This window comes from Dermacentor variabilis, chromosome 8 (assembly GCF_050947875.1).
Source record: "Dermacentor variabilis isolate Ectoservices chromosome 8, ASM5094787v1, whole genome shotgun sequence".
NCBI lineage: Eukaryota > Metazoa > Arthropoda > Arachnida > Ixodida > Ixodidae > Dermacentor > Dermacentor variabilis.
This window is the reverse complement of record NC_134575.1, coordinates 43,379,503-43,406,457: the sequence shown is the minus strand read 5'-3', so window position 1 is coordinate 43,406,457 and position 26,955 is coordinate 43,379,503. Positions and strand designations below refer to the sequence as shown.

The 26,955-nt window shown below is 45.2% G+C and overlaps 1 protein-coding gene across 1 annotated transcript in view; it reads right to left on the bottom strand.

Annotated features, from left to right (window-relative positions):
• Positions 1-25,535, bottom strand: part of l(2)k05819 (transmembrane protein 94-like protein l(2)k05819) — a 62,291-nt gene extending 36,756 nt beyond the window's left edge. Inside the window, exons 1-15 of the mRNA XM_075703704.1 lie at positions 25,378-25,535; positions 24,410-24,604; positions 21,800-21,933; positions 20,644-20,780; positions 18,859-19,070; positions 17,132-17,286; positions 14,695-14,797; positions 13,416-13,610; positions 10,669-10,848; positions 7,356-7,578; positions 5,677-5,876; positions 4,526-4,647; positions 3,517-3,610; positions 1,619-1,717; positions 771-1,018 (exon numbers count right to left, since the gene is read on the bottom strand). Of these exons, the coding sequence (XP_075559819.1) occupies positions 771-1,018; positions 1,619-1,717; positions 3,517-3,610; positions 4,526-4,647; positions 5,677-5,876; positions 7,356-7,578; positions 10,669-10,848; positions 13,416-13,610; positions 14,695-14,797; positions 17,132-17,286; positions 18,859-19,070; positions 20,644-20,780; positions 21,800-21,933; positions 24,410-24,490 (2,183 nt within the window). The 5' untranslated portion in view covers positions 24,491-24,604; positions 25,378-25,535. The remainder of the gene's footprint in view (positions 1-770; positions 1,019-1,618; positions 1,718-3,516; positions 3,611-4,525; positions 4,648-5,676; positions 5,877-7,355; positions 7,579-10,668; positions 10,849-13,415; positions 13,611-14,694; positions 14,798-17,131; positions 17,287-18,858; positions 19,071-20,643; positions 20,781-21,799; positions 21,934-24,409; positions 24,605-25,377) is intronic.
• Positions 25,536-26,955: the final 1,420 nt, after the last annotated feature.

Here is a 26,955-nt window from a genome sequence, read left to right as displayed (position 1 = left end):
CAGAGCTCAAAATCCCCCGCAAGCTAGCAAGTGCCAAAGCTGCGGGGTGGTTTGCAAACCTAGCTCTCAAACTGTGCATTGCTGTAGAGACGTGGTTGCAAAATGCCCTGGCGGTGGTGGCGGGCACAGTTTTGTGTTTCACTGCCCCATGGAGATGGTGAAGCTGTGGGCGGGGAGCTGGCGTCACAATGACAATGACATGGTAACGACAACACGATGATGACAACGTTGGCATAATGAAAAAGATGAACAGATGGACACAGAAAGAAACCCAGTTTCAAGCATCTCAACTTTTAACGACCAGAGACAAAATATCTGAAGGAAATGGTAATTTTTTGACAAAATGTGCAATACACACCGAGAATAGAAATATTCAATGAACAGAAAAATATTCTGGGGGAAATTTTTCCAGCAGCAGCTTTGCCATATGTGGTCAACACCAGGCCTGCTTAAGGTAAGCTTCACCCAAAGCCACCTATAGCTTTGAGTGAAACTTTTACAGACGGCTTTTGCTGGGTGTGAAACAGAAGTGCACATTGCATTTTTTCTACGTAAGCTTATTCTTCTTCGTCCTCTGTTCCTGCTCTAATCTAACAAATGACGCTTGCCATCTCTCATCTAATGTTGGTCAAACACATATAGACAAAAACATAAACTCAGCATGAAAAAAAAAGAAGAAGAAGAAAAGAAAAGAAAATTTCAGGCAACATGAACATGTAAAGGGTTATTTGCTGCCACAGTTAAAAACGGAAGGCTCGGTGTGTAGGTACCTGTCAGGTGGAAGCTGTAGGTAGCTGCCTTCGAGAGCCGGGTTGAGTAGCAGCGATGGCAGCAGTGGAGCGTAGGCAAATGCCAGGCAGTAGGACGTCAGGCTGGACCGCTGGTAGAAGTCCAGAATCCGCTTGCGGTCGGAGTCGCTCAGCGGACACAGGTCACGGCCGTCCCAGTACTCGGAGCACATGTCTAGAACCAGGTCCGCGGTGCCTTGGGTGAACATCTGCAGTGTTCCTGACAGTGCCTGCAGGTTGTACATTCAGACAGGATGAGGCACTAACACCAGTGGCAACAAAATTACGATTCACAGAAGGAAATGCCTTGTCACACTGAAAACAGGTATAGAATGGCATGCTGGGAAACTGTTTATAATATGTGGTAGTGTCAGCTGCCTGACATTTTATTTCCCTTCTAATGTTTCTTTTAGGGGTCAACACTAGTGATCTGTCCACACTTTCTTACTAGATTAACTGGTAAATTAAAACAATGATTTCTGAGACAAACATGCACTGGAAAATCAAGTCACATTATGGGCTGATAAAAAAGACTGCCAACCAATAAAGTGTGCTTAAAAAGACGTTTTGGTATGCAAGAACAAATGCAGTGAATAAGAGTTCCATACAAGAGTCAACGTCTCCCTCTCTCTTTTTTTTCTTAACATCACACTTTTAACTGCATCTAATGTCATGCCCTCGTATTATGAACAAGCAATCGATGGTGGTGACGACTACAAATTCCTTACATGCAGAAGCTGAAGGTGTATTTTAACAGTCAGGCAGATCAGTTATAACACAGACCAGGCAAGCTTTCGAATCTACGAGAGGAGCTTGTGCTGGGAGCCCACCTCTTTTACGACGGCGCAGCACATGTTGGGAAAAGGCATTTTGAGCCGTGGAAAGTTGAGCGACCGGGCCAGCCTGCCTTTCTGGACCACTTCAGGTTGCTGCAGCAATGAAGACAACAATGAAAAAATGACAGGAATTAGTGACTGAGGGGCACATCATGCGAACGGTCCGGTGACGAGTAGGTCATCACACTGAGCCATTCCCTTTTCTTTTTATAAAGAGTGCGCACCACTGGAAGCCGCATCATTGCAACCTTTTGTAATGATGCTGTGGCTGAAACCAGCTTCCTGTATCACACTGACGTTGGAAGTGCCTCAGACCTAGTCCCTTTCAAGGCTACTAGAATTGACTATCAGTTTTAGTCTCTTCCAGGCTCAGTCACACAGACTAGTCGCTTCCATTCGCCAAATAATGCTGCGTCCACCCAGTTAGCATCACTTACACAGCTGGAGTGCACTCACTGGTTTGTGATACTATGCAAACACAAGCTACGTTAAGCTACATTATGTCATCCTCGAGACTCTTTCAAAGCCATACTAGTTGCAATAAATGAGGATGCAATTAGTTATTCACAGTGAGCTGGAGAAAGCAAACTTCCGTGCTATAACTACTACAGGTGACTAATTACTCAATGCATCAACAAAAAGAAAGGAACGAAGCTTTCATGTCAGCACTTTTTCCAAGTGCGCACATAAACCTACCAGACAATCAGCTTTAGCACCCTCTATAAAACAGTCATGCAGTAATTCAAAGCAAATCTTGGTGCTTAGTGCAGCAAAGCAATGCACAGGCTATGAGAAGCAGCACAGTGGAGGGACCCAGGATTAATGATGCCCACCTTAACGTGCTCCCAAATTTAAGTCCACGATTGTTTTTGCATTCTGCCCCGTCTGGAATGCAGACGTGACAGCCGGGAGTTGAACTCGCGACCTTGTGTTCAGCAGCAAAACACAGTGGCCTCCAAGTCATTACGGTGAGTAGGTCCCTCATTTTCACACATGGATTCACATGAGAACTATACACTGTCGTCCATGTTCCTACTTTGTCCTGCTCTTCTGCATTGTGTTGGCTCTGAAATGTACTAGCTGGCCCACATCAATGTTGTCGTTTTGTGCACTGGTTCGTTTTCAGAAAAGTTTAGGATTCATTGGAGTGGTGTAATGGCTACGGTATCCTGCTGAGCCCGTAGTTAGGGTTCAGTTTGCAGTTGCGACAGCAGCATTTTGATGGGGAGAGGCGAGGGGGGGGGGGGCAGAATGCAAAAGAATGCAGAAACACTCATGTGCTCATGTGCTCATATTTAGGAACAGTGAACTAGAAAATAAGGGCAGCGAGCCAGCGAGTGACGAGCAGCACACCTTAGTGCGCATGTTGCAGAAACTGGTGCTCATTGCGGCAGTGTTGCCGTAATTCAACACCTCTAGCAAACCGTAGCTCTAACCACCACCGGTCTCGAGCACACGTCTGGTCAGATGCAAGGCGCACGCTCAGGATCGGCCGTGCTTCATCATGCGATGAAATTTACTGCAAGGAACCGTTAATAGTTAGTGACTGAAACGACAACACCACTGCCAACTCAAATGGCATCTGGTGTAGAGGCACGGTCGCACCACTCAGAAAAGGTTCTAGTAGTACACTGTAATGTAGGCGCACGTTAAAAAACCTCACACGGTCAAAATAGTCTGGAACTCTCCATCGTAGCGTCTCTCATAGCACCAGAGTTGATTTGGGACGTTAAATCACACGAATCAATCAATCAACATTTAGGAGAGGTGAGTGAAGTGACATCAGCTGACGCATGGCTCAGTAATAATTGACTCGAGAGAACTGCACAATGAAAACTGCACATTATAAATTCCCTAAGGAACATTAGAAAAGGCCAGTTGGCCAGACTGACCACATGCCTGAAGAGTGCCACGTGTTGAAGGTGCTGGTATGCTTCAACAGCTCGCTCTGTGAAACCCATCTGGACCGCCAGGTCGCAGAGGCACCTGGTGGCAAGATCAGAAACTACATTTTGAATGCGCCGCAGATGACTTACTTTCTGTGAGGAACTGCCTTACCCCGGAAATTTTCGTAAACCCTTGCCCTCAGCAATGCCTATTAGGCCATTAGTATGAAAGAGGGGTGGGGTTACAGGAGACAATTAGTTAGACAAGTTCAGCTTTCATACAGTTGTCCTAGGTAGCGCTAAAACGACAAGGACACACATAAGAACGACAATATGAATGGCCACACACGACAGCTGCATAGCGCCGTATGCTGTCATTCTTGTGTCTGTTCTTGTCTTTTAGCGCTACTTAGTGTTTAGTCATGTCTTGTTTTGTGGGCGACAGAATACTGGACTTTTATAAAGACAGTGCTAACCTTTCCCTTCTTCATAAAAAACCAACTCTCTCTCTCTGTTAAACAGGGATTAATTTGGGTTTAATAAGCAATGAGGTACAAGAACAGGTGTGCGTACACAGAAACAGGTATGTGGAGTGTCCGGACAGGATTGTTGCAGAACTGGATGGCCAGACACAACTTCACATTTTGTCTGACGAAAGTTCACAGAGGAGGAGGAGGAGGGTTGCGAAGCCAGAGGAAGTGGAGAATGCAGAATGAGCACTCGGCTAGCCTGGTCAGCATAAAACATTGCAGGGGACGATGGCGTTGGACGATGGCGCTGGACAAATGGGATGATGGCGATGGACAATGGCAGACAAGGGATCTCACGATCCCTTCTCATGACACTTGGGATCCTAGTATGACAGACCAACTGGCCCGAATTATTGCCTTTGTCTGTTTTAATACATCGCACCTAACCAGATGCATATACCGAATTAGGTATCTGCAGCCAAGTAGAGTAGATTTGAACAAAGCATCGGCGGCAATGATGGGAACCAGCCCAATGGCAGCCTTACCGCTTGTTGACGACAGGAACGGCCGACTCGTTGTGGAGACTCTCACAGGCGATGTGGTCGCAGAAGCGGGCGTACTTCTCCTGGGTGGCCGGGTTGCAAGTGTTGAGCAGGATGCTCAGGCCCTAGAAAGCATTAACCAACGTCATTGTGGCAACAGAAAGCCATGGTACAAGGATGCAAAGCTGTGAAGATAGCACGATTGATTTACAGCGCTTATAGCAGGAGCGACAAAAAGGCGGTGAAGGCTATGCGAGCCGCCGCTGTGTAGAGGTAGCATCTGAGTGGCAATACTTAGTTAATTCAAGGGATTAAAAAAATATATTTTGTCGGGAAATGTTTGCGAGAAGAAACACCCTTTAATACCAAACATGTTTCAAAGCTTTCTTAACCATTCGCAGTCACGAACATCTGACCAATTTTCAGTCGGGAACCATTTCCCACGTTTTGGATGCCATGAAAGCAGTAATTAATTTATTTTAAAAAATTTATTTCATTCCCGAGGCTCTTGCACAGTGTAGTCTCCAGCCAACATCATGTTGGTGGCGATCACCCCAGTAACCGTTTTCTTTGGGTTTCTTATCGTTACTGTCCTCTTCAGTTCTCTCATCCGAGGATGTATGCTGGTCGACTCAAGGTGACATACATGTTCCTCCTCGGCACTGAAACTGTCTTAAGGTTTCTCAATTCTGGCGTGTTTTTTCCATAAACCACACATGCTTGAAAACATTGAGATCGTCTCAGTGCTTTGCACTACAAAAAGCACATACACCACAGACAGATGACACCACAGACAACGCTCGTGATGTCGTCTTCTCATCTCGTGTCCCTTCTACGTGTTGCGCTGTTGACACTAGGAAAAGGCATGAGTGAATTCTTTCGAATATGGAACTAAAAGTGCTTCCTTCTTGCTCAGATATTGTTTAGTGCATTTATTAATTGAAAACAAAATTCCTGAGAAAGAACAGAAGGGTCCAAGATACGACTGCAAGGGGTTAATGTTATTGTTTTTAAACATTATGTACGAAAAATTGGCAAAGTGAAAGAAATTACAGAAATTTCATGCACGTTTCTTTCATGCAAATTTCATGCAAAGAATTTTGCATTTCAGAAATTTCATGCAAAGGGGGAGCCCTCTGAGACTGCCCACTCACAAGCGGCTTGAGGTTGTTGATGTAGTCCTTCCACCGGGGGTCGTCGAACTGAACCCCGAAGGCCGACAGCATGCTGTGAGTCAGGTCCAGCACCTCAACGTGGGTACCTGGGTGGTACATGTGGTCCGGTGCGTCGTAGCCCGACAGGCCCGACACGCGCCTCAGTGGGCCGTTGTCAACGGTCAGCACCTTGCCCCCTGCTGGTAACGCAACGCACACAAAAGTGACGACAAGTGGACACAATGTGACATACTTATCCCGGGGTCTCGAAACTTTTACTCCCAACAGCCAAAATATTGTTGGACCGTTTTACTGGCTAATGGTCACACAGTGCTACGAAATTCAATGTGCCCTCCGATTCTGTGGTCTGTAAGCTTTTGTGGTGGACTGTACAAACTAGGGGAGTGGACAGTATCGATAATGGCAAGAGAGAAAGCGAACAATGCCATGTCCTGCGATATTTGCCCACAAATATGTAGCGACTTGTACACGATGAATCCCAGGAGGCGCATACATTATGTCTATGCTACATTAAATACGTACTTCATTAGGTTTTCAAGGTACAAATAGGAAATACATGTTGAGATGTGTAATTAAATATGTATGCTCAGAAAAATAACTGTTTTTGATTTAGAGTGAGAGATGCCATACAGCCCTCTTGTACACACTACTTGCACGAGGAGAGCATGACATGCTGACTAAACAGCCATTTTGCTTGAGCCGAAGAGAAACTTGATACATAGTCTTCACAGGCTTTCTGAAACACCAAGAAATAAAAGCTGATCCCTTGGCTGCAGTGACTCTTTGATTCCCTTAACTAAAATACTACTGCCAACCACAGTCCGTGGTCATTCAACTCCTTGACATATTTAAAAATTCCCTGTAATCCTGAGAACCCTTTGCATTCTAATAAAAAGATATTTTACATTGTTCCTCAAAATATAATCTTCAGTTATCTTGTGTGTTTTGTTTTTTTCTTTTTTTCAACACTGCCGCTTGTTACTTTCTAGTGGAAAATGCTATGCAACCTGATATGCATGTGTCGTTTGTGATCTGAATGTACTGGGAGTTTAGCGTTGAAGAAAGGAAGCACAGGCAAGATAGATGTCAATTATTGCTTGGGGGGCCATGATAGGCACCAAAAGGGTGCAATTTTTTTCTAGTGTGGCACTCCCAGAAAACACTGAATGAACTCTGCCGTTTCCTGAACGACAATGGAAAACTCCCAGGAAACGCAAAAATGCACCTCAAACAATTATTTATATGTGCCTTTTTCTTCGTTTGCCAAGTAGCATCTCAAACCTACATTATATCTTATGTAATCCTTTGCTATAGTCAAGCAGGAAGCCTCTTTGCCAAATTCGATACACACTTTTTGCTTTGCACAAGCACGCTGTCAGGATTGACGGTGGTTCTACACTTCGGCTACCACTCTTCGTTATTGAGCGTCATGCATCGCTCGTCAGCCCTCTGTGTCCACCACCACATAACACACACTGTGCCCACCAGTCCCAGTGCTGCCACCTCGTGCCTCATATGGCAACTACAGTCACTTACGCCATCTCTTGGCACTCCCCTAGCTACTTGGATGGATGAAACCCATCCTCACGCATGGTGACAAATGCAAAGCTGCTGAATTACCACGTCAGGTGTGTCACGATTTTTCAAAGCCAGCTCACCCTCAAGCACCGAGTCGCCGGCACCAGGCGTAGTTGGTCTGTCCTCGGTTACAATGTCGGAACTGGTATCGAAGTGGCCCGAGTGACGGACGTTGCCCGAGCCGCCAAAGTTGGACGTGTGACCGCTGCTTCCTCGCGACCATGGCGGCTTGAGGAAGAACACTTTCTCCGGCGTTGGGTTCGGCCACGACAGGATACCCTTTTTGTCGACGCAGCAAAGTGTCTGAAAAAAGTTGGCAGGGATCACTTGAGAAAGGTGTCAACTTTCACGTAACAAAATTTTACTGCGATTCCAATTACACGGACGCTCTAACAGTCAGCACCGCCCTGCTGTCACATGTCAAAGCGCATGCACGGTCTGCACCTGGATGTCTCCAGAGACATGCAGCGCATTTGGCTGCAAACGCAACGAAGCCAAGCGGACACATCGCTACGCTACGCTGAATCGGCTCTGCCAGGGCCATAGGCTGTGTGCAGACTTATGTTGTTGGCACGAGTGCTTTGCGCACATATATCAGTGTTCCTGCTCAGCAGTTGCTGTACTGTTGCGCACGTACTGGCAAGAGCAAGACGAACAGTAAACATCAAGCTAAATCTACCTGCAATGCTTTCCTTAGGGCGCTGAGAAAGGCCAGTGTCTTTCCAGCGGTATCATCTCGTGCACCATCGAGGTGCGATGCATGTAGCACTACTGACGGCATTCTAAGACGCCTTCAGACGCCCTCTCATGAGGCGTCGCCTTCGGAAGAAACTGCCAATTGTTTTTTGCAGGAGAAGCATACAGAGCACCTGAGCAACACTACAAAGAAGGAAGCTGCTCCTTTTCAAGTGCTCTTATTGAACGTGTTTAAACGGCAAATCGCAAATCGCAAAATCAAAAGGGATTGGGTTTCTGTTATCACAAAGATAAGGAATTAGGTGTGATGGTAATTTCTTAAAATACTTAAGAATACGGATAATGGAAACGAAAATGGTTGAATCTAAACGATGGTAATCTCCCACCCGCTTATGCAATGATGCTTGACGAAACTGCTGAAATGAGTGCGGCATGATATGCCGTGTAACATGCACAGAGAATGCTGCTTAGTAAATTCTGCTTCTCTTTGGCAAGACCTACATGTCGTATTTATTCAAACGTAAGGTGAGGTTTTTTTCCCAGAGTCCTCAGCCAAGAAGTCACATCCCCCTGTCTTATATGCAAGGCTGATGCATTCACTGACTATTTTTACATGATGGCAGCAGCACCACATTTCCGTCAATCCAAGTTTTAGTAGGCAGTGCAAATTGTAGAAACTAACAAACACTGGCAGGTGAGGCAGTACCATATTTTTGCACCTATAATCCGCTCTGACAATTTGAAACTGAACAGTAAAGGTGGAGTCCGGATTATGTTCGAATTTCGCCGTGAGGGTTGACTTCACGGCAGTGCGAATTTTGTCTTATAATGTGGCTTTATGGTGGCGCATGCCTCGCTGCTGCAAAGCCACACCATAAAGCGAAATTCGTGCTGCTGTGAAGTCACACCCCAAAGTGAAATTCACATTTAACTCGCACCTAATATTCTGGGGGGCTTTCGATTATTCCACATTTTCAGCAATCCCTGCCAAGTCGGAATAATCTGCCAGCTACTTTATATTGCCTTGTATTAGTGTGTACATTTAAGTTCTTTTTCTTAGTTTCCACAACTGCATCTTATAATTGTGGCCGCATTATAATAGAATAAATAAGGTATGTAAAACTGGCAGATGCCTCAATGGCTGACTTATGTGGCACAATTACCGTATTTACTCGCATAATGATCGCACTTTTTGGTCAGAAAAAACTGATGCAAATTCAGGGGTATGATCATTACGGGGGTTAAATTGCCCGCGAAAAAAATTTTTTTCGTCCGCGTTTGCTGTGGGATGCGGGTGCGGGACACCAAAACAAAAATGGCGGCCGGCGGAGCAAGCTGAATGTGCCGAACGCGATTTTTTTATTTTCTCGCGAGTACATTACGTGCATCGAAACAGTTTCTTCCGTATCAGTAATGAATAATATCGTTAATATCGGCAAGTTTGCGGCAATAATGTAGCCATGTCCACTTTGAGGGGGCAGAAACAGATGGGCGCGCTTAGCTGCCAGTGACATAGAAACACATGGCGGGCATGCTGCGGAAACTGCGGCATCTGTCTTCACTATTATCCTAATACTGCACGTCTGCGCTAAGGGTGGGTGAATATCTTAGCTGTGTTACAAACGTTGGCGTATGAATAAGGTACACTTTTGATGTATCAGTGTAAACGTGGCTACTATCGTTGCCGCTCGCGATTTGTTGTATGCCCATGAGTGCAGATGAGAAGAATCGAAAGGCGCCTTTTTTTGTTGTTGTTGACCACAGCCATTATAAAGCCGACACATAATAAAGGCAAGTTTGGTTGTACCTCTTTTTGTCATGGAAGTGCGGAAAGTGATGAAAGTAATGAAATGAGGCATCTACTTAAGTATGTTTGGTGCGTGCAGACCGCTTGGTTTGTCTTGAAGAGTCGTTCGCGTAGCATTCGACAGATGGTAAGCGTGATCATTATTAGCTAGACTCGGCACGCGACATATCGCTGCAGCAAGTTCGGGGTGCGATCATTACACGAGGAAATTAAAAAAAAATCGAATTTTGACGACAAAATTCAGGGGTGCGATCATTACGCGAATGCGATCATTATGTAAATACGGTATAAGTCATGAAAGCTTTTTTCAGGGCATCCTGCACCGCATGGCAGAAAGTTCAGATGGATTTTGAGATTTGACAAAGCAAAAGTGGTGCACAGAAGGTGTGGACGACTGACACAAGAGAAAACAGAGAAGAGCGAAATTACAAGACTCACTGATATGCATGCCTGTGTGGCGCTCACTTCCCTATCATATTAAAAAAAATTAAATATCGTCCTAAGGCAAATTCTATGCCCACTGTAAGGTTCAACGAGCCAAAGGCATCCTTTTGAATATTGCAAGGTCTCTCACTGACTATGGCTTCTAGATGTACACAATGAGAAAATAAACATCAGTCGATAGTCAGCGCTCTACTTTGTTCGATTGTCCGTTATTTGCACTGAAGATTGCCCCATGTTTCAAGGCACTTTAGCAAGCAAGGCTTCTGCATGGAAGCTGAAATGGCTTTTTTTTTTAGCCTTTAACCACACCTCTTCGGTGGGGCATTCATTTCCTAGAAATACGAGTTTTTCAGGTGCTCAAATTTCCAAGCAAATGAAAACAACAAACAGGCGCTCTCACAAGGAAACTCGAAGTGGACAGGACCGTGTTACGCAAGCAGGCTCACCGTCACACTACCCAGGACGTGCAGGAGGCTGGAAGTCCTCCAGAGATGCGGTGCCTTGCCGCGCAGCAGCGACAAGAACAGCGGCCGCACCTGGCCCCACGACAGGTCCGAGCTGTCGGGGTGCGTCGACTCTACCTCGTCCGCTTCTTCGAAGAGGTCGTCGTGGGCGTGCTGTATGGCCTGTCAGGTGAGCAGGGTGACTGGCGTTTATTCAACAACCTAAGCAACCTGTCAAGGCAATCTGTACCTTTGTTTCTCCTTTCAATGCAATGACAGGAAAGTTTCCAGGTTTCTATAGCACTTGCTGGCTGAACACATTGGTTAGTCAGTGAGTGAGTGATTGACTGAGTGAACGAGTCGGTTGGCGAGTCTGACTGACACTTTGATTAAATTGACTGATCGATTTGTTCATTTTCTTAAGTTCCCGCTGGGGTAAATGTGAGTGTAAGTGTCAGGGAAGTCCTGAATACTTCAGAGTGAATGGGGCAACCCAGGAGTGAGGCCATGGATGCCATCCTACCATCAGAATCGACGCAGTGGCATCCACAAGATTTTGAGAGCACAAGCTCAAGGATAGTTCATTGCTTATCAATATGGGTTACATTGTATTTAAATGCAATGTGGAAACATTAGAAAACCTCCTGACCCCAAAAACGAATACCGTAAAACCTTGTTAGACCATACCCGCTTAAATAGTAGTTTCGTTTTGATAGTAAAGTCAAGTCCCCTTCTCAGCGGCCATTGAACATAATGTATTTTGTATCCGCATGAACTGTACCAGCTTATTGCGTATGCATTGGTTAAAACATAGCGTTTCCACTTTTCGTCGCGCAAACACGGCGGTGCGTCATCTCCATCGGGCGGCCCGGCAGAACAAGCCTCAGAGATCGGAACAACGGCCTCCAAGTGCCCTGTGTGTTTGCGCCTGAAGCCACATCAGCATCAACATCATTTTGGCGTCGTGCAAGGAAGGACTCACATCACGCCAAAGCTTAGATAAAAAGCACCGGGTGCTCAGCATAGAATAAAAATTGGACATCGTTTGTGCTATCTAACATGGCACAAAGAAGTCGATGTTGGTGCGCCGACTATTTTGCTGCACTAAAATTCAAACTAGCATGCAAAGATGTACAGTCAACGGCCAATTATTCTTGCATGGAAAGAGCCATAAAGAAAGTCTGAATAATCAGGAAGGCAGAAAGAACTCATTTTAAATGAAAACAGATAATTTTGTTGAATTTTATAGTCTACGATCAAAACTATGGTTTGATGCCATGTCGACGAAGACCTCACAGTGGCCATATGTTTGGCACTCAGAAAGCTGGAGAAAAAGAAAAAAAATCACTGGCAATTACAATACTCCCTAATGAAAAATTTGAGCGCAGTTCTATACATGTTTTAATTTGACGATATATTGGCTGGCGTGGACAATCCGTCTCCTGCAACACGTTGCAAATGGAGTCAAGTATGGCACAACAGCTTCGCTAATGGAAAGATCGCGAGAGGCAGCGTGTAGGTGACGCATGAGCGCGATTCACAGCAGGCGCCGCAGACAGACCTCCACTCATGCAGTGCTTTCTTTCCCTATATGGTATCGGTGGATGCGCTTGCCGCATGCCATCGGTGAACAAGCGACGGCGCAACTCTGGTGCCATCTCGTAGCTGTCGTCACTGCAGAGTCCGTGTTGTGCGGCACTACACTTTTCTTCTCCCACTTTTGCCATACCTTCCTCCTCTGCTTCCCACTTCATTGTTTCGCTGCACCCTCCTCCCTCGCTTTCCTCCTTGTGCTCTCTTTCTTTGCTATCACTGTCTTTCATCCCCCGCGTTCATTCGGTTACGCCAACGCTCAACGCAGGAACAGGTGCCTAAAAAATTTGCTCTAAGAAAGAAAGAGACCCACCGCACTGTACTGGTCGGTGTAAGTGAAGCTTTCATGTCCATTCCACCACTGTGGCATGACAACAGTACCTTCGCTGTTGCCTACAGTGGCATGACACTAAAAATTACGTTTACTTCAGCAAATAGCTCTTCACACAGTCCAATAAATACAGCATCAAAACCTGTTGGCCACCACAAAGAAAGTTTTGCTTCAAAATTGCATGAAAGCGAGGTAACGGGTGACAACTTGAATGGTACCGACTTCATTCACGGTGCCATGTTTGCTGCTACGCGACACCATGCTCACATGCCCGAGAAATTTAGCAAAATCAGAATATCAAGAGCGCAGAATGCAAGAACGCAGAATATCAAACACGCTACGAATCGCATGAAGGAAGACATGTTGTGGTTTTTCATAGACAGCGATAAAGTGCTAGTCTAAGAGTGATGAGGACCGACATCAGGCAAATAAATTTACATTCAGTGAAGTCGAAGTTCGCTGGTTTAGTCTTTCTCTTATTGCCATAACCGGAGGCATGCCGTGTTTCTCTTGCTAAAATAAAAATTGTGCGCGCATTCGATTTCTACCCTGTTTAGGCGCTCTAATGTCATTTCTATGTTCGTTTTATACTTTGAACCCATAAACACTGGGTGCACGTTGGATTCAGGGACGTGTCATAATCGGCCCAAATATTGCTACGTGAATCACTGGTGTGTTTTGCCATTTTTTTTAATGCTCCTTCTTTAATTCAACCGACCCACTGGATAATTCAACCAATTCCACAGGTCCCGTCAGGGTCGAATTAACGGAAGCTGACTGTACTCAGCTTCGAGCTATTCCCTGTGAAAGAGCTGCTGGGACTGACCGTGTGCTCCTGGGTGGCCACCATGAGGTGCAGCCTGGCCGTGCCAAGCGCGTGCAGACCTAACCAGAGTGCGGGCAGTGACAGCGGCAGCAGGGGCAAGATGGCCAGGGCGGGCTGCAGCACCAGCTCCTTCACGCTGCCCGCTCGGTCCCCCAGGTAGCGCCACTGGGCCAGCTTCAGCACAGTCGTCAGGACCTGACACGAAAGGCGATGCATCCAAAGGTACAGCACAAGGCTGCAAATGGAAACTCACAATGAAAGCTTCGCAGTTGTGTCAACAATTTGTCCTGGTCCAGGTGATTGAAACCAGCACCACTGCATCTCCAGGGCATTTGCTTTACCAACTGGGACGCTAGCAAGCGGCAGGGCGAAGAGAGTGAATGAATTATCATGTGAAAGCACAGGAACAGCGAATAAGAGGTCCTCATGTTCTGCTAAAATCGACAACAGATCAGGCCGAAATCTGCAAGACATAGGAATGAACATGACAAACATTGAGATTTGGCATTGTTATTAAAACTTAATGAGGGTTGTTTATGAGCACTGACAACCAGGACAAGCAGACACACACTAGCACTTGCTTGTCCCTCATTGTCAATGCACTTAAACAATCCTAAGACAGGAAGTTTTGAGAGAGGCAATGCTGTCATTCATCACGAAAGTAGCACATTAAGCAACAAAGAAAGCCCATAAAGGTTTCTTGGTAGTTTTACGTTACTTCAAACCTCAGACCAGAACAAATTTTTTAACACCGTCCAGTTTTCCTTCCGAGACAGCCACCACGGCAAGTAGGACAAAAGCCCTGTTATGAGATAAAGAAAAATCAAATTACGGGGTTTAACATTCCAAAGCAGCATACTGGCTTTGGGTGATACCACAGTGACGGCATAGCTGCATCGCAATGGGGGCTCTGGATTAATCTCGACAGCCTGGGGTTCTTCCAGAGGTGATCAAAATGTACGGGCGTGTTTGCATTTCGCCTTAATCGAAATACGGCTGCCGAGGCTGGGGAATGAACTAGCAACGTCCCTGTGCTCAGAAGCCGAATGCCACGACCAGTGGGACTCCTCGATTCGTCCTCCTGGACTGCCCGACACGTTGCGTATGCAATGCTCATTGGTCTAAAGCAGCGCCTCAGGAGGTCCTGGGCAGCCTGGAATGGATAACCGAAGAGTCCCACTGAGTCACCATAGTGGTGGGTGCTTCGAGATACCGGTGCAGGTGGACACTTTGACAGTCTAGCAAAGCGGAGATGGGAATGGACAGGAGAGAGGCTCACGAGAATGCCGATCACAGTCCTCTCGAGGTAGGTGCTGTTGACGTGGTGCAGCTCCTTGGCGAACATCGACACGGGCCGCATGAGCGAGTTTTCCAGGCAAAGCCTGCAAGGGGAATCAATGGAAGCGGGAGCTACATGTACAGGTGCAGGTGGATAAGAAGGGTGCTGGCGTTTGGTTAGGTGGTGCCAGAATTGTGGGCAGTAAGGCTTTGCCGTTATGACAGCCTTCACCTCGTACAGTCATGCATCCTTATAATGAAGTCGCACCTGGCACGAAAATGAGTTCGTTATATCCAATATTCTTTATAAGCATATGTTCATTACACGTTGATATACGCAATAAATAATTTAGATTTATTTTGTTATACCCGATAATTCATTGTATCCGTGTTCGTTATTTCAAAGTCTATTTGAAGCACAGGGAAAATAGAGCTCTCAGGACCGAACAGTATTGTCAATGAAACCAAGCCAAACAGTCCACATGGCATACGCATCAAACTGTAACATGTACACAGTGCGGCAGTGTTGCTACAGTCAAACCTTGATATAACAGATACGGGTATAACAAATTATTGGATATGGTGAAGTAAATAGAGAATTGAAGAATTTTTTTGCAGCTATTAGTGTGTACCAGGTGCGTGATGCACTTGGGGACATCATGACGATTTCATGAAAGCAACAATATTTTAGATAAGAATGCTAAGAATGATAAGTATTCGTTCCACGTTTTTTTTACACTTTTTCTCATTACTCTTTTCAGAAAGTTAAGTAACATCATTTTTAGTCTCAATTATTGATTGAATGGGGCTTCAATAATGGCCTCATGCTCGGGTCAGATAGTGTGTGCTGATGTTGAGCGGGGCTTCAACAACGGCAGTGTTTGGCAGGTTTTCAACATTGTGTGACTGCTTGTTAGTCTTCCCTATACATAGTAGAGTACCACGTTTATACAGTCTATTTCCGTTAATTCCACCAAGACGAAACAAGCTAAATTGATCGAATTATCCGGCGGGTTGAATGAAAGAAGATACTGGAAAGAACCCCAAAACACAGCTAACTCATTTGGAAGTATTTGCCCGAATCGAACACTCCACGAAATCAAATAAGTGCCCAATTTCTATGTGTCCAAAGTTGAAAACTAACGTAGAAATTAAAGCTCTTAACTAAAGTAAGAAATGTAACGCGTACCCGATTTTCTGGCAAGGAAAATGGGCAAGGGTCTCCCATGTGTTGCACACGGGCAGCCAATTTTCTACAGTCAGCTTCACCGTACGATCTTTTAAAGTCGGCTTTGCCGCAGTACACTGCTGTTATGTGGTAAAGCATACAACCGTCGCGAATGCTGTTTTTGTTTTGAATCGGACTGCACCACGCAGGAAATTACAGACCAATTTTCTTCAAAAGGAGGAAGGGGTGCGAGTTAGAATTACATAAATACTGTAATCAGACATCGTGTGCTACGGTTATTGCTAGAAAGTCTTCCTAGGGCTGTCTGATGGAGTTTGAATTATCCGGCAAAGGCCAATTTTACGATTGAAATAACGAAAGTATAGGCCCGCGGAAATGCATGGGCGCCGGCCGGTACCTTCGGTCGGAATCGCATTAACCAAAAATTCGAATTAACCGGAATTCAAATTGACGGAAGCCCACTGTATTGGGAACTAGGTCGCCACATTGAGGGTTCATAAGCACGAGTTCATACGCAGCCACTCTTGGATTGTACAGGCCTCATGGAAGCAAGCAAACCAAATCACTCAGGAGTGGCGCCTAATGATACTGTGCGATGTCCAAAATTGGATATTTTCGGTGTTCTCACTCGTCATGGCCTCCGCCTGCTGGAAGAAATCAACCGCCTGAACGGTGTCCTACCAGTGGTATGGAGCTTATTTCTCTTTTTCACACAATTGGCTATAGACGGTTTTCATCCCAAAAAGAAGGAATTCAGCGGTATTTAAAAACATAGCGTTGTATGTCGCTGCAATCTCCCTGTAAGGCGACTACAAAAGCGTACGGCTTCATTTCCTCTGTCAAGATTGGGTGCCGATACCCTGGAATAAATGTGGTCACTAAGTGATGTAGGAATGATGAAGGCGAAGTATGGTGTCTAGATGGAATAAGAATGATAGCATCTAGGGTGATTCAAAGCAGGGTTCTTTTCTGTAAGATGCAACTTTATCATATCAAGGTTTGACCGTGCAAACAATCAAAATAAGCCCAATAGTAGAACAAACAGAAACAAGAACACTAAATAAATAGTACAAAATCCCGAACGAACACAAAAGCACGAGTGTAAAAGAAGAAACGGTGGCACTTATGAACTAGTAGCAGTTAATCAGCAAATGTTGCTTAATCGGTCTAAACTGACTTGGTTTTGCACCTCGGTGTCCTTTAAAAGGTTACTCTGGTGTGAAACGATTGGCGAGCAGCGAATCTGTACCTGAAGAACTTCAGGTAAGGCACTTCGAGCATGACAAAGCGGCGAGGCTCGACCGGCCGTCGTAGCCGAGCCCCCGTGAAGGTGGCACAAGTTCCGATGCCCGTCTCTGGGACGAACGTCTCCTTCTCTTCGAGAACCAGTGGCGTTTCTTTGCCCTGCATGTATCCAAGGAGAGGCGACGCATAGATGAGCTGCAGAGCGTGGCATCCCGAATATATCCAAGCGCAGCGTGATTTCATGCTGCCGTCACATCCAGTGCAGACAATATATATATATATATATATATATATATATATATAAACTTTGACGAACTCGAATTCTATTAATCTTGTCTGAAGACAGGATTAACACATGTGGCCACGTTTGCAAAAATTGTGTGGGAGAAATTACTGTACAAGGCAGAGAACAGTGAAAAGAGGTGTCACTTGTACGCTCTTTCTGCCTGAACTATGGGCACAAACATGCCCCTTTGTTTAATTAAGGACATGCAACTTGTCTACCATATGCACTTGTCTATTGTACAGCAACATATCTCTTAATGAAATGGCAACTGCCTTGATTATAACTTAAAGCAGTTTCACAGGCCAGTAATATCCGGGGGGGGGGGGGGGGGGAATGACAGGGTGATATTTGTGCAAATAAGGCATTATTGCCATTCTGTGTAAAAACAATTGGGAAGGTTCATTCAGCATTTTGTGACCACGTACACTCGACAGTGCTGTGTGTAAAACTAAGAAAACTGCAAAAGTGGTTGGTACACGCACGGACGTAAATAACTGCGGGGAAATGGGATAAAGAAAAAGCTTGAACAAAACGCTGACACTTTGAAGGGAAATGAAACAACAGGAGAAGAAAAAGACGACAAAACTTATTCACTATCAAGTTGCTGCACATCATAAGGCCAAAAAAACCTTATGATGGTCAACATATTCTGCTATCACCCTGTCAAATGCACACAGTCATACTTTCCAGGAATATCCCCATGAATAAAATAATCTGTCTGTATCATTATTTAACATTTGTGACTTTTCAAATTGCATTAAATATTCTCACATAACATTACTGAAATTCTGTCTTTGAGATCTTGTATCTTTTTTGCCATTTTTGCTTTGTAATGATGACTTTTCATCTTTTCATTCACTATATATTTTGTGTATTTCTGTCTCAACCTTCAAGGCCTTTTGTTTCTTCTGAAAATGTATCCTCAATTATGTGCTGCATTTGACTTTTCTTTTTTTCTAGCCTCCCTCTCACAATGTACTCACATGTACCTTGAACGGCCTGAACACAATGCAATGTGTAATGTACAAGAGGGAATAGTTACATGGTGCGCGCACTCCTAATTGCACGCTGCTCGTACGTAGCCCACCTTTATACCACGCTACCTAGTACGTTAACAATAAAATAAATAAATAAATAAATAGCAAATCACTGACAGAAACTAAATTTTCTTGCTGTGAAGATAGTGATACGGCGAGAGCCCTTCGTTTATCCTTTTTCTTCGTGGTCTCAACGTGCTGTTCCTTACGTTCAAGTGAGACAACATTTAAATTAAAGCCCCCAGATGGCGATAGCCACGAGCCAAAGCTAAGCCAGCCCTTCGTTTATCCTTTTTCTCTGTGGTTTCAACGCGCGGTTCCTTACGTTCAAGTGAGACAACATTTAAATTAAAGCCCCCAGATGGCGATAGCCACGAGCCAAAGCTAAGCCAGTCCAGAGCGACTCGCCTTGGTGAGCAGGCTGCACTTTCCCGGCACCTGATGTCCAGGCCTGATGACCACCACGTCTCCTTCGACCAGCAGGTGCACGGGCACGTTGACCAGCTTGTCGTCGCGCACGGCCCACTGCAGGCTGATGCACGGCGACGCTGGCTGGAACAGCGGGGCGTAGTCCGAGGTGCTCCAGGGCGCCTCGTCGCCGCTTCCGTGGCCCAGTGTGTCTTCGCAAACAAGAGCAAAGGAAAGGTGAGTAAGTGTCGAAAATCACACGAGCACTTGAATAAGCAGTCACCTAAAGACTCATCATCACATGGCCATGATCATCATCATTATCACATTGGACTTCATAGCATTGCGGGCAGTGTCAACGTCAACGCCGTCATTATTTTTTGTCACTGTCATGGGGATCAAAACATAATTACCACATTCAATGCCACTGTCATCTTCATCACGAACACCACAAGCACAACAGTGGAGCGTCATCATGTGATGATGTTGCTCCGACACACACAATGTGTGCACATCAGAAAGTATTGTGTTTGCCGTCTGTGGGCATCAGCACGGCATCAAGGCTAGCAACTCGGGTTCAGTAAAGTGGTTATACGGAGGCCAACAACTGCTCTCGCATTTAAAACACATTGTGTTTGTCGAGAGCGGTGGTCGGGCATGCCACAAGATGGTGCAACAGTAAAATGGAAACGGCAATATATGCTATGTGTATACTTCCAAATTGGCTCCTACGTGATGTCGTGGACTGCAGAAACTTCTGACCCAAGAGTAGTCGTTGTTCATTAAAGAAAGTAGAAACCGATGACTTCGCATTTTATGTCAATGCACGTGCCATAGTGGCAAACCCCTAGCTTGATGAACCAATCTGCTTATCCTCCAACTACCTTCAGCAGTGCAGCAGAGGCTGCGAATCGAATGTCAATGTGGCATCCATGCCACACATGTCTTTTGTATCGAAAACTCAAGAGCATTCCCCAATGGAAACTTCTGCACAACGTTTTCTGTAGTAAAGAATCTGAATTAAAGGATGGCAACCACAAAACCTGTGAGAGCATCGACAGTGCGGTGCAAGTGCAAATGGAAAATAGAAAGGGAAGTCTCAGGTTTTATTGCAACATTATTTGCATGTCTATGTGCATATTTGCATAAAAACAAACATTTAGAGCTGCGCTCAACAGTACATGCTTGAGAGCCATATTTTTCATGATAATTCTATAAAAAAATTACCAGCACCTGAGTAGGGTTGTGCTCTTCAAAACACTAAGACGGTTTCGAATGAGTTATGTAACTGTACTCAGCAGCAACCTAAGAATGCACAGGCCACACCGCTGTCTAAATTGCACTGAGAATTTGAGTCCTTCTTATTACTGAGTCCTTCTTATTAGAAATAAACAACAACAAACTTTTTGCAATATTAGTGTCCCTCTGGATTTATGTTACGGAGCGCAGAGGCACAAAGGGCAGTTGCAGTGCCTTTCGTTCCTTCAAAATTTTGTTTTGTTTTGTTTTGGCAGAGATTCTATTGAATTCTTAGGCTGTCACAAAGTGCAGTTTGGTATGACAGAAGTGATAGATTGAAAGGAGCGGGCAAACAGACAAGGATGAATCCCTCATCCTACGTTATTTCTTAGTTGTTCTCATCGATTCGCGCCCTGCTTGTCGTACAGTCTGTGCGACATAGCTAATCTCCTGAGCGTCCTTCCAGCAATTCAAGCAGGCGGTAGGTATGAGACTTGTGCGAGTAGTGACAATTAGCAAACAGAAGCCAGGATAAGGGTGACGTACTGGCCAATGTGTTGACCATGGCCTGGGCGCGGTGCCTCATTTCCATGTGACGTATTCTTGTCTCCCAGATCACGAGAATGACATTGAGCGCCAGCACGCAGATGAGGAACAGAGAGTCACCAACCAACACGGGTCCCCTGCAATAGAACCAGCCCGCATGTAAAACAATCCCTGCCTGTTTCTTCCAGCGCCGTAAGAAGATAGTCAATCTGGCATTGCCGTTAAGTGTAAAGCATTCTTTGACTCATTCCTGTCTGACTCATTTGAGTCATTTCGTGGTTCCTGTCTTGTATCAATTCAGACCTCTTCAATAAAAATGAGACACAAGCCCAATGGCTGCATCACACCACAGCCTCCCAGCCCCACCAGCCAGATGCTCTCAGTGCAAGGCCACATTTTTAAGCATCTTTCTTTCGTGCCAACAGCAGCTAGTGCCAATCTAGCTAGCAACTAGCTAGCTTGTATCAAACCTCTGTCTACCACCACTTGAAGCTTGTACTACTGTACAAGCTTTCTTTCTAAGAAACTCATCGTATGTGTTTCATTTGTACTTCATGATACGGTCATGCGGAGGACAATTTTCCCCTTCCATATTCCCCGTGCATGTGAGAGTCTTGTTACTGGTTTTATATGATCTGGCAACATTTTACGTATTTGGTCTTATATTGTTACGCTGCATATGTTTGTAACGTGATGATATCGGCGATAAATATTTTAGATTTACTACTTTAACCGATAATTCGTTCTCAAATGCTATTGGCTCCTCTTCTCAGCCTACGCAAGGAAGCCAATTGCGGCCAAGGAATGTGATCGCAATCGGGCTTGATCACAATTAAATGTGCCCCGTGTGCAATGCTAAATAGGGTAGCCAAGCCTCCAGGGCCCACTTGCAGATCTGCCAGTGCGCGAGGCACATTCTTATGATAACTGAACAAAGCGAGGGACATCTGCAAGTTTTAAACATATGAACGTGCAAGTGTAAAAAAATCTTGCCCTGCTGCAAAATATTTTTTTATATCCTGGTGTCAAGGCACAATAAACCACCCATAAACAAGTACCTTTTTTTTTTCTTTGTTTAAGAGTGCAACCGGATGAAGCAACCTGAAACATATTTTATTGGCTACTCCTCAAATAGACATCCAAAACAAGCACTCACCCTCCAAGAGAGTAGGCCACCACAAATGCCACCACTTCAAAGAGCAACAACACCACGCTTGGCCAGCGGAATATAGAGTGCGGGTTGTTGTGGTGGAATGACTCCCCGAGCCATGTCACTTGGCATTCCTTACGCTGAAAGACAATACAAAAACAACCGTGAGGAGTGTGGCAAAAAAATAACTAATTGAAACACATACAATGCAGCTGGAAACATTTCACCACAAGCAAACACACTTGCCTCAAAAGCACAAGATTCTGCGAATAAGTGAAAGACATAAAAAGAAAAACGTCCATTTGCAAGTTGAATGTAATCCGCAGCCCATTTGCAACAACCACTCCTGCTCTTGCAATTTCTTGAGACCTCAAATCTCAAATAAATTAGTATAGCACGTTCTTCTAGGCCCTTGGGTCATGTGATCCAAAAAGCACAGCTGAAAGTTTGGCAGGAATTTACGCAAGATTGTGGTTAAGAATGACGTATGCACTCCTGATAGGTTTTGCAGAGCTACATGGTCTATCAGCAAACGTGATGTAGGTTCCAAACTAAATGTACACGTTGAAATCATTCCGACATCACCCGAAGTGTGAAAAACGATAATGGAAGAATGCACCCTTGTTAGCCCTAACTTATTCACCTATCATTTGTCGACGTTACTATGTCTCCACAGCCCAAAGTGCTATCCACGGCTAACATTCAATGCAGACATGAGCGTGGTCCTATTGCATTCCCTGCACCAGCCCGAGATTTTTTTAGAGTCCGAAATTCTGAGAATGCTTAATCATTTTTCTCTACAGACACCTCAGTGACATCGCATAAGCGTCCGCATGACTACTCTCTTGTTACAGAGTACACACTCTCTCTCTCAACCTTCACTTGGTCCACACTGTAACATGCGCTCAACACTTAATCTTCACAAGAAAAGTTGTTCGTTGGCCAATATCATTAACAAGCCCTTTAAGCATCAGCTCAGAGGTGCACCTCTGAACTGCTCAGCACGCAGCAAAGTGGAGCGACTTCAGGCAAGATACAGTGCTGCTGCCCCTCTCTCAGAAGCCAACATGGTGCATCCAGCAGAGGTACCCTTATATACAAAAGATACATATATACTTCACTTGAGTCTGATGTTGTCACTAAACTATGTTTCATACTTAGCAGGCTTAGTGCCACAGAAGCTCTGTAAGTAGTATGGTCATGGAAGCCTCACACTGCAGTGCAGTTATATTTAACTTAAGAGATGCCGCAGAGCAGTCGTTCTTGATTTTGGGTGCTTTCAACGGAATAACTACTTCGCATGCTACAAGAACAACTTGTGGGGTAAGATTACGTCAAATCGTATACCATTTGTGAACCTTTGTGCTTCCAGCATGCGATGTACTATGTTTTGGTCGTGAGCACAAATGGTTTGCCATGGCCGCCCGCTGTGTGAACGTGCCACTCCGCTTGCTTGATGGCAGACAGGTTCAGATTTGTGACATTTTCCATGCAACAATTACATCGCATTTAGCGACATCAAAGTAAAGTTGTACAGTCACAAAGTACAGTCGAACAAAGTTCAGTCGAACAAAGTTGTAGACAATGTACCGCCCACAATAGAGCATGCTAAGCATGTTCAACAGAAGAAAGCCTTTATTCAACACGAGTTCGAGAGGGGCTAAGTGATGTAAGTCGCTAATTTGTTTATGCCCACTTTGTCTAAAATAATGTGTGACTGCAGCCAGACATATTGCATCGAGGCCCAGGGCGTGCTCAACGGCAAAACGAAGCAGATATGCACAGTAAAGCTGAGATGGTCGAATGCCATTAACACCTCCCTTGCCGTCAAAATGCTTTGGTTTGTTTACAGGATACTCATCACTGTTGCGTTCGTTGACATTCGTGTCCTTTCTGCCCAGGATGGTTTTGAAGATGTCGTAGGTCATTAGTTAAAACTACATCATCATGTCAACATATTCGACAGCTGCTGCACCCTCTGTTGCGGTACAACAAGCAATGCATGAATTGAGAGATCCCTGGAACAGTGCAGCAGATACGCTTGATAGTCTAATACTTCTGGAGCACTGAATTCATGCATAAGCACATTTGCCAAGTGGCACCACTAGCGCTGCCGTTAACACGAGCCCAGAGCACACATCGGTGACATCTGCGTAAAGCAATCATTCAACTCTCAGGGAAACCTAAATTTCTTCGGTGTACAGTCAAATTTGTTGTAGTGGTCTTCATTGTACACGCATTCCCAATACGCATGAAAGATGGGAATTCAGCTGGGGCATAAGTAACACTTCGTTTTACAGGTCATTTTGCTGTAGAGCCGTTTGACTGTATGGGACTTAATTTTACATTGAATTACATGATGCTGAATTACATGATGCATACCTTTCATTCATAGATGGCGCTGCATCAGTGGGAGATCTCTCTATGAGAGCCTTTGTAGTGTTGTTGCATGCTATTTATGAAGCGAAGTACATCTATATATTCCTCAAGCGTCCTCCTGTAAGCGGGTGTGTTTCTGACATCCCTGTTACATGCGCAACAGCATTTCATTTCTTTGCTTCGAAACGGTCTGTAATAGCTGGGTCGACAGTATTCCGCAATAAGTGAAGCACTCACCTTAAACTGTTGCAGTTCCGTCTTGAGGCTGTGATGCAGACGCCGCAGAGCCTCTGCGGTTGTCAAACCAGAGGGCTCCATGATCGAGAAGGGCGTGTCGTCTGCTGCTGCCTCACCGGGTTTCCTCGTACCAGCTCATTCTTCACGCAGGCATTACGACGCGGCCGCGGGAGCCATGACCTCGTAATCAAGGCTCTGGACACAAGAAAGGAACGTCGCCAGGTCCGCGATCGTTATCTTATCGCCAGGCGCCGACCAGCAACGACGCGCCGTTTGTAGGAGGAGTTCACGATCGAACTGACCGCGGAACTGAAGATCGGTGTATCGCAAAACATGTACGCTTGTTTATCAAATGTTCGATGCGCTTGTGGTTCGTGTTTACGCGTATAGGGGCATCGGAAAGCTTAATAAAGGCGAGGAAATTGTAGATTGGTGAAAAAGAAAATCGCCCTGCATGCGAGGCACGATTGGTCGGGAATGTGGCGCGAAGAGTTCTGACCCAGGCCGGTGAACGAGACGGTAGTGTACGATCGTCTCGAGCGAATACGTTCAAGACCCCGGTGGAAGTACTACATTATCCTGACTTGCTATCGTTTGGAGGCCCACGAAATCAGTGTGAAGCAAGTTATACCGGTCGGTAATCGTACGGGTAATAGCTGAATGATCAGCTATTGTCCCTCGGGGATATGGTGCTCGGTCGACAAACAACGCACGGCGTACCGGTACGTCGTATCGCACCCGGGTCGATTGCGTTACTACGAGCGTGTCCAGTCGAACGGACCGGGATGGACAGAAAGAATAGCCCCGGTTTACTGAAGCAAAGGACACAAGCTAAGAAATGGACGTCCGGAATTACGAAAGAACGGAAACTCCTCGACGCGGACGGACACTCGAGCTCTCGGACCCTCGAACAATGACGCCTTGGGCAACTGACATTTCGCAAACGTAGAGCTTGACGAGGAGCTTACCGCACTGGCGGGTTCCCGCGCCTTAGAGACGTCAAAGGAAGCGTCACATTGAAAGGTTATTAACTGCGCGACAACTGTGTTATGAAAGCTGTCTGCTAGTTTTTATTTGTGGTCAGTGGCAAACGCCATGCTGCTTTGTGTCTACGACTGGCACGACACGCACGGCGAAATTTTAATAAAACACAAAACATTTTTCACTATTCACAGTTTCTTTAGAATTTGAGTTAGACTTTATTATTACAAATTAGTTTTGAAATCTTGTACAAGTTCTTGAATTGCGTTACTTTGCTTGTATTTATGCTAAAATTCTTATTTGTTGTTGAGCCGCCATTTTGTGTAGGACTTTTTGATTATCTGCTTTGTTTCAGCTTCTATTCTAGCAAGAAATCGGTAGCGAGTACTATTAAATGCGCAGCAGAGCTTGTTCACTATAAACGACAAAATTTGTTATTTCGGTTTCGTAACTTAAGGTGCCGTAAGTAACTACAAGCAAGAGACATAGCGACCACGCGCATGTTAGGTTTCGAAACTCTATGGATTTCATTTGAAGAAACTTCGTGTGACTCGAATAATTGTTCACTAAAGTGACGGCCTTATATGAATACTTATAAGACCTCATGTGTAGGAGACAGTTCAATTTTCCAGCCTGAGCCCTCTCGCACCACCAAAAATCTGGCATCTCTTCCTTCGTGCAATTGTCTTATACTTCGCTATCACTAATACTGCTTCGCCTTTCCGGCAAAACTGCAGCCTCTTTTGTTTTTTAATGTGAGTTCGAGTAAAAGGGCTTCTGCGCATGACTGCTATCAATTTTGATTTCGAGTCAATCCGGCTTGGCCTCATTTCGGTTACTGAGTGAATTATGTATATTTATGACCTCGGCATGCAAGTGACGATGTTTCGATCCCTAATAAATGTTGTAAATTATTAGAATGTTTTTAATGAGTCGTTAGCATTGCTTACTGGAAAGATAAGCAATACTGAGGCACACATCGTTCACGTGCATTCACACGCCGTTGATAAAAAACTCTGCCTAAGGGGTCACTGAAGTCTGCAGCTTTTTTTTTTTTTCGAGGTTAAAAATGCACGCAAAACAATTTGAAGCGAGGTGAACATAGAGTAACATATTCAGTCTCTAGGCATAGGCTATCCATGCCATTAGGAATAATTGTGTCTGTGCATGGTGCTTAAAATAATAAAAAAAGTTTAAGTGAGAAAATACGGATGAGGTAGCCGCCACTGGTGGGGGGCTTCTAACACGTTGGCGCCCCTATTGCCAGGATGTGCAGAAATAAAGCAAAGTACGAGTTAAAAGCCGTGCACGCCCGCGCCGACAATGATGCAGTTAGCTTTTAGTCACAATAAAATTTTACGTGAACAGGTAGAGGCAACTCAAAAGAAATCTCAAGTGATGTGGGTGACAGAACTCTGGTAATGACACTTCAGGAGGAGGGGAGTGGGTGTGGTAGGCTCCTCCGGAAAAGTTCGGAGGGGGCTCGGGCCCCTCCTCCCCCCTCCGGGTAGTCGGCGCCTACACTCTTAAAAACTTTACACCCTTTGGGGCGTAGCTTGTCCCAC